Genomic DNA, 8,471 nt, shown 5'->3' with positions numbered 1-8,471 from the left:
CCCACAAAATGTCAGAAATCTTCCATGAGTTTCCCACAACCGGATTATGTCGATTGCTCGCTTGCAGCTAAAATGGGTCAGCTCTGGTACTCGTCCGCTCCCTCTCTCTTGTGCATTTCCATGACAACTTGACGCACCATGCATCATATAGGAAAGGACAGTGCTAGGTGCCGGCGCACCGGCCCAACTTTCGGCCGGTGGCCTAGCAGCCACATGATTTAGTACGCACCAGCTGCATGATTAGGCCTCTCGATTAAAAAATCCACACAGCGCAACTTGGTAAAAAATGACGGATCCGCTCCACCGCCCACCTCGCTCACAGCCCCCGCTCCTCCCCGCCTACTCCGGTCTCCCCTGCGTACTTCTACTGCATCTCCGGTCAACTCGTCAGTGGCAGCCGAACGATCCCGCTGTGGCTTGGTTGTAGCAAAAGACATGCGTGGTTCCAGCAAAAAAAGGCATGTTTCCAGCAAAATTTAAAAACATGGTTCCGCATTACACAAAATTGCGCTGAGTCAAAGCAAACCAAAAGAAATCATGGTTCCAGCAAAACAGATCTATGATTCCAGCAGAAAAATAATCTAGTTCCAGCAAAACTGAAGAACAGTTGTAGCAGAAAAATACACTGGTTCCAGCAAAAATCCAAGACGATAGTAACAAAAATAATGAATGTTTGTTCCAACAAAAATCAAAACGGTGATAACAAAAGGAAATAATGCTTGCAACAAAAAAAAGAAAATGGTTCCAGCAAAAGTACTTGCCGCTTCCAGCAAAAATATGAATCGTCGTCACTGGGCCGTAGCAAAAAAAGGAGATGCTTCCAGCAAAAAAATTTGCTGGTTCCAGCAAGGATGGATCGCCGTCGTGGCCGTCGCAGCACTGTTGTCGCCGGTTCCAGCATTTGTTTTGCTGGTTGCAACTCCACCGGCTTATGGTTGTAGCTCCGCCGAACTACGGTTGCAGCTCCGCCGCGCCAGGTGTGGTCACCGCCGGAAGTTGCAGCTTCCAGCATCTCCCGCCGATGGTTCCAACATCTGCGCACCGTGGATCCAGCATCTGCACTCCACGGTTGCAGCACCCCCATCCCCCGCGTGGCCGCCGTGGAAGCTCGCGCACGACTCGGTCGCCGCAACTGCCAGCTCGCGGCCCTTGTGAGATGCATCTGCGAATGGCCCCCGGCGTCAACAGTAGAGAAGGAGGGGGAGGAAGGAAAAATACTCGTTCGAAAGAGAGAAAGAGTAGTAGAGGGGAGTCGCCGGTGGTGGAGCTCGTTGGAGCTAGGATGTGGCGGCGCAAGGGAGGAAGCAAGGCTGGACGACGAGCACTCTAGGGGGAAGAAAAGAAACAAGATGAAGAAAGAGATAAGGGCGTACCTGAACTGTGTGGATGAGCGGTGCTGGGATAAAAACATGCTGGTGCGCGTGGGACCCCACAAACACGTGGTGCGCGTGAGAATCAGGGTGCATGTGGGCGAGAGTGCGAGCGCGACCGGCGGAACGTTCGGCCGGCCCGCCGATCTGAAACGTTTTCCTATAGGAAAACGCATACGTTCACCTATTTTTTTTATTGATGGTGATACTATTTTTTTAGGGGAAAGCCAAGTTTTATTCATCAAAAACCACAAATTGTGGGATACATCTTGGATCAAGAGGTTGGCCAAACCAAACGTGGCGCCCCGGACCCAGTGAAAACGATGACTTGGCTAGACTATGTGCCTCCATATTGGATGCACGAGACTCGAAAATGAAATTACAATGGAATGAGTTTGCTAGAATTTGAATTTCGCTAATGACAGCTCCGGTGCTGCCTCTACAACCCTTGTTGATGTTGCTGATAACTTGCTTGGAGTCGGAAGAGATCACAAAATTTTGTAGTTGGAGATCTTCCGCCAGTGCCAAGCCCTCTCAGCAGGCGATCGCTTCCAGAGATTCCGGGTCGTCCAATCCTGCAATCACCAGAGATGAGTTGCCAAGATACGCGCCGGTTTCGTCCCTGCACACCGCCGCAGCTGACCCCCTGCTGCCCCTGCGGACCCCAGCGTCCACATTGATCTTTGCATGGCCTTGAGGAGGGGCTTTCGGCCTTCCGCTCCTTCTCGTTGTTCCCGCTCCAGTCACCTGGGGTGGTTTGACCTTCAGTATGTCTACCCTCATCAATAAAACTGGTGATGAAGCCGTGTGTAGAGTGAGGGCTTTGAAAAATCCCTTCATGAATTGCCTTCCGTCTCGCTGCCCAGATTGCCCATAGTGTAACTGAGAGCCTCACAAAAAGCTCATGTGACATTGTCTCCATCAAAGTGAACAGCCATTGTTTGGCGTTTGGTTCAGTTATCGCTGCAAGATTTTCCGTGATCTCCACGTCCATCAGTGACCATCTACATCTGGACATTGAACACTCTATTAGGGAATGCCTCCAGGAGTCTTGCGCGCCACAGAGGCCACAAGCACTTGAGTCACTCATGTGTCTGTGTGCCCTCACATCGTTGGTTGGGATTGAGTGTTTGGACAAACGCCAGAGAAACATCCTCACCTTGCCCGACACTTGAGTTTTCCACAGCTTCTTCCATGCACCCTCCTCACTGGACGTGCTGGAAGATCCGGCCGTGCTTTCAAGCCATGCCTCTCTTCTAGCTCTTGTCGCCACCATCATGCGGTAGGCTGATTTAATAGAGAATTTTCCATTCTTTTCATAATGCCAGCTCCAGAAATCCGGAATGTTCATGGTGCACAAAGGGATAGCCATTATTACGCGAACATCCATTGGCATGAAGACTTCCGACACCCTCTGTCTGTCCCATTGGGTTGACGTGGCATCTATGAGCTCCGAGACGAGTTCTGGTGGGTTCTGTGAGATGCACCCATACGGTCTCATCATTTCCTCGCGCGGCAGCCAGTTTGCTTCCCAGATTCTGGTCGTTTCCCCATTGCCTATTCTTTTGATCAGACCCAGCTTAAGGGTGTCCCTCCCCTCAATCAAACTCCTCCATATTTGGCTTGGGTGATTCCCCAAATTAGAATCAAGTACCGAAGTGTTTGGATAGTAGATACTTTTGAGTAGGCGAGCACATAGGGAATCAGGGAATTGCAACAGAGGCCATGCCTGCTTGGCCAGCATAGCCAAGTTGAAAAGTTCAAAGTCTTTAAACCCCAAACCCCCATTGATGGTGATACTAATATTATTGAAAAGAAGGGACATATCTAGCTACTCGCCCACGCTCTGAGCTTGGCCCAAGAAAGCCTGGCCGCCAAATCATAAGAACAGACTTTCGCCCTGCTTAGTCCTTCAGTCGCCCCACCACCCTTTTGGATCCCACGGTCTTTTTTGGGCCGAAAAAAATCCCATAGTATTTTCTGGGCTGAAGAAATATAATTGCGTGGGGACTCGATCTCAGGATTAGCCATCTAGAGTACAAAAGACAAGGCTAATTAGATTATCCCACCTAGCCTCTTTACACAAATTCTCGCCAATTTAAATGAGTCCGTGAGTTGCCTGCAAAACAAAAAGGCTCCTCAAGAATCAATAAACAGAGATGCAGATAATTAAATGAGATGAAGAAAATATCACATTAATTAAATGAGATTGCTAGAAATTCCATGGTTGGATGGGCCGATGGGTGAGAGAGGTCCCCAATTAAATAAATGTGCTCCAAAAGGAACTGAAATTAGAAGAAGGAATAAATGGGCGTGGTAATTAACCTACATGTGCAGGTGTTTGAATAGTGATTTGAGGGCACGGCGTGTGGCGTGCATGGACATATTGGTTGGCAACATAACATGCACAGTGGAGGAGTTTGTCAACTAACCAAACTAGGCATGTTATAAATTTGAGATTGATCTTCATTTCTTTTAACCTCATGTTATAATTTTTGCTTAGCCATGTTTATATTATACAATTTGTCCATGCTAGATTATGATGACCAAACTCACCGTCTTGAGACTTATCACGTAAATAGATGGACAAGTGACCACAATCGACGATGGTACAAAAAGAAAAGGTAACAACATATTAGGCCATCTCCAACAATCGTATCATCGTTGGTAAATTGTCACCTAGACTCTTTTGATGACATGGCACATAATAAAAAAGAGAGAGAATGAAATCATATGAACCTGAAACAACGCCCAATCACAAGCTTCAAGGCAAGGCCGTTCATTTCTTAAACATTTAGTGGACCCGCTTGATTGTTTAACATATGCTTGCGGTTGGGTGTTCACGTGGACACTTATACCAACGATTTAACATACTCTTAGGGGTGCACAAGAGTTTGTTTCTCTCGTTGCAACGCACAAATATGTTTGCTAGTCGGCATGAAATTAGAGCAAATCATTTGGTCGTCCCCGTCCCCGAACAAGGCACACAAACAAATCTTGGCAGACACTTTACTGAACTCGAATCCAAATGTTCAGAAACATACAAGATTACAATAATCTGCCAAACCTGCGGCATAAAGAAAACACAATAGGCTCCATACTTTATTCAGACGCAGCAACGGAGCAGAGAACGATGAAGCGCATCCTGATGCACATCGATGGCGAACCTAACGGTCTCCCTTGACGACTGTCACAGGGCACGACGCGTTCGACAACACGTAGTTGGTCACACTTCCCAGAAGAATCCTGCAGCACCGCCGGGCAAGAAAAGGGCGTCAGTGAAATTTGAATAGGCTAAATCTGTTTAGGCCATATTGTTCTCAAATGTTCGCCTACAGGTATCAATAAATACATAATTTAACTACTGTTGTCCTTGACATTAGGAGTTATACCCAAGGATCAGACCGATTGACCGAGCCTGGTGAATCAATAGGTGTGAAATGCATTGACACTTTGCTCTGTCTTAAAATTGACAGCTATATTAATTTATATTTATACTCATTAGAGATAGTCATAATATTGGAACGTGGACACTCATCAAGATAACTCTAAAAAAGTTTGACAAGATATGCAACCGAAGTCATAGATCCAGAATAATGTCCGAGTAATTGCCATGTCGCAGTTGTGAGTGCGTTGTAAAAAAACTGTACACTATTCTCTCCCTTATTTAATTAAAGAGGCAAATCTTTTGCCTTCGTTTCAAAAAAAAAATCACATTCTACTCTGATGAACACTTATTTATGCTGCATCTCGAATAGCACAAACACTGTAGTTGCCGACCAACTCTATCTACACCATTCTAATGCTTAAACACTGTCTACATGAGCATTTTAATACCACTCGCCGTTTCAGTTGACCACACAAATAATCTGGCGGATGCCACCCAGGTAGGCGATCAATTTTTCTAGACAATAGACAATAGAGCGATCATGCCTCGTGCAAGTTAACAAATGCAAGGGAAACGCCTTGACGGTCCATGTTCAACTGCACATTAGCTGTGAACCGTGTTCTAATTGAAATGAATACTGTGATTTAAGTCATAGTGCGCCCTGAAACGCGGAATGATGCAGCCAATCGATCCAAGCGACCAAGGTACTAGTACAATTAACTTGAAGTATTGCTTCACGGACATTTGACTTCGCATGCATCTTGAATCAAGCAATGTCTGATAGTAGTACTATATTAACCGCAGTGACGTGAGGATTGCCTATCTGAACAAGAATACCGTACTACTTTATGCAAGCAGCAACCGGCGATTTCGTGCTCTGGGAAACCATGACCAAGAATCGCACATGTCCGGAGCAACATTTTGACAGGAGTAGTGTCGTACCTCTGGATGGTACCGAGGCCGCGGCTGCCCATGACGATGGTGTCGATCTTCTGCTCCTCCACCGCGTCGCAGAGCTTCTCCCTGGCGTCGCCCCAGTACACCTTCGCCACCACCTTCAGCTGATCATCAGGCAGGAAAAGCCAGTCAGTCCATCTTCCTCCATGGTCGATCGATCAAATCAGAGGATCGGAACACCTCCCGCGCATATACAAAAAAGCAACATACCTCGAGCTGGCGCGCGGCGGTGTCGAGCATGTCGAGCACCTCGGCGTCGCAGGTCACGCCGTAGTTCTTCATCACCTCCGGCTCCCGGTACTCGGACAGAGGGATGAGTGCTGCGGGGGAGCCGATCGAGCACGCGTTAGCTTGAGATCGAAGCGAACAGAGGGGTGGGTGTGTGAGGAGGACGTGTGGAGCGCTTACGGGATCCGGACTTGGCCCAAACGGCGTGCTTGGCCTCCTCCCCGCCGTGGCGCTGGACGTGGAGGACGACGACGGTGTCGCCCCGGCGGAGCAGGTTCCGGACGGCCCACTCCAGCGCCCGCTTGCTGCTCGCCGAGTAGTCCATGGCCACCCCGATCCTGCGCTCCCCGTCCGCGTCCGCGCCGCCGGCCATCCTTTCCAGATCCGCTCAAGCACCAGCGCTGTGTGCTTCTCCTCTCACGTGGCGAGATGGCGAGTGTTTGCCGTAATGCCTGTAGTGTGGGCGAGGCTGCAGAGAGCGACAGGTACTTAAAGGGCTGGCCCTGCCTGAGCCGGGCGAGGGTTTTGGGTGGGAGCACACGGGAGCGGGGCGCGGCACGTTTCACCGCGTGCGACGCACCGGCATCGGGGCTTTGGATCGGCGTGACCAGAAGGTGGCGCGGCGTCGTGGGGGAGGCGTGCACCCCTGCGGTTGGCGCCCCGTGCACTGGAATCTTTGCGCGTGGCGTGTCCGCCCGGGCCAACGGCACGGCGGCAGGGAGCCGGCGGTGCGCCTGGGCGGTTTGGCGTGGAGGCCCGACCTCGAGTCGGTAGATGGGGTGGATCGGATCCGCGGATATGGGTGGGAAACTGCGGGTGCCGTCACGGCCGAGGAATACGTTGAGCGCGTCTCGATTTGCATAGGTTGCCTCTCCTCGTTGCTACGTGACGCGCGAAATGGTTGAGAGGTTCCGTGGTCGAGTTTGCGTGCACGGGAACAGTTTCTTACTCGGGTCCTCTGCATGTGATCGGTGGGCCTCCATCGCCCATAGCTCAGCGGACATTTCTTGCTTTTGCTTAAACAAGATAGGCGCCATCTTCAGGATTTGCGACGAGGCAGACATCTCACGAGCATCCTTTTATGGCTCTAGCAACCACTCCTTTGCACGCACAGCTCAGCTGTGATGTTGGCTATTCATGATCTGTATTTCATCGGGCTACCGATGCCGGTTAAATGGCTACTCTTGATTTTTGTTTTTTGTGCTAGCCACGTGACCGGGGCAGGGCACTGTGTCGGCTGCTCGTCGCAGACACGCACATGCTGACGTGCATGCCGGAAGGGACTAGCAGACAGATTTTTATTATTTTTGAGAAAAACACATATTTGTTTTTGAGTAAAACACATTTCTTTTAGAAATAAACACTGGTTTTATTTTTTTAGATTTTTTTAACACGGTACAAACGCAAGCGCTCATATATACGCGCATACACTAACTTCTATGGACGCGCGCACACACCCCCTACCCCTATGAGCACCTCCGAGAGACTGGGTCGGGATATCATCTTGAGAGAATAGGCGCATCGTAGTCGACGGGAACGTCTCCTCCAACTGAACGCACATCGTCAGAATTTCTAAAATAAATCCAGGATAATGCAAGCACCAGGACTTAAACCCTGGTGGGCTGAAGATATCACTGTCCACCTAACCATTCAATCACAGGTTTGTTTTAGAGTGGCTTTTTAGGTTTTTATTGTGATATAAAAAAAGTTTGATGTTTTTTGAGGCCCCAAACAAACGATGCGTGTAACTGCATAGCTGGCCCTTTCACTCCCCTGTGCTGAAAAAAGAAACGGTTGCCCCGTGCCCTTGGAAACGTCTATGTCTCACAAGAAGAAAGAGTCTATGTTCATGAAAATGTATCGCGAAATTCATTAAAAAGAATTTAGTACCATACAAAAATTAAACAAATATTTAATAAATGTATGTACGTTTAAAAATATGACTCGTGATTTTTTAAAGTTCATGAAATTATAGAAAAATTTCATGCCATTAAAAAAATGTTCTATCACTTCAAAAATGTTTGCGCACTTGAAAACATATTCATATTTTGGGAAAAAATGTTGAACGTATCTTTTAAAATGTTCACTTTGTATTTGTAAATGTTCACAATGTATTTTACCAATGTAACGTGTATTTAGATATATGATTAACCTGTATATGAAAAATGTTTCATGTGTATCCAAAAATGTTCAACCAGTATACAAAAAAGTTTGACCAGTATACAAGAATGTCCAACATGTATAAAGAAAGTCGACACGATAGTTAGAAAATAACAAAAAGACAAATAAAAAACAAAAAAGATACAAAAAGCACGAAAAACCAAGATAAACCCTCATGAAACCTCCCCCCTAAACGACCAAAACCGGTCTGAATTGGTCTTTAGAAGCTTCACAAAATTGTTTCGTAGGCTGGCCCACTTCAGCAATCCCTCCGTGCAAGGCGACCATCGTCTCACGGTAAGCTAAATATAGCACTCGCGCAAGCCGTTTAGCAACTGAAAGATGACACAGAAATAGTCGGTGAATCT

At 47.8% G+C, this 8,471-nt stretch overlaps 1 protein-coding gene across 1 annotated transcript; it reads right to left on the bottom strand.

Annotated features, from left to right (window-relative positions):
* Positions 1 to 4,357: 4,357 nt before the first annotated feature.
* Positions 4,358 to 6,417, bottom strand: LOC119346845 (universal stress protein PHOS32-like). The gene is made up of 4 exons (XM_037615969.1): positions 6,124 to 6,417; positions 5,926 to 6,035; positions 5,701 to 5,819; positions 4,358 to 4,616 (listed from the first exon to the last, which is right to left on the bottom strand). The coding sequence occupies exons 1-4, from the start codon at positions 6,314 to 6,316 to the stop codon at positions 4,538 to 4,540; spliced, it is 501 nt and encodes a 166-aa protein (XP_037471866.1). The 5' UTR covers positions 6,317 to 6,417; the 3' UTR covers positions 4,358 to 4,537.
* Between the last annotated feature and the right edge of the window lie 2,054 nt (positions 6,418 to 8,471).

The sequence above is a fragment of the Triticum dicoccoides genome, chromosome 1B, assembly GCF_002162155.2.
Source record: "Triticum dicoccoides isolate Atlit2015 ecotype Zavitan chromosome 1B, WEW_v2.0, whole genome shotgun sequence".
Classification (NCBI taxonomy): Eukaryota; Viridiplantae; Streptophyta; class Magnoliopsida; order Poales; family Poaceae; genus Triticum; species Triticum dicoccoides.
Note: the sequence above shows the minus strand (reverse complement) of the source record. Positions and strands in the feature narration are given on the sequence as shown.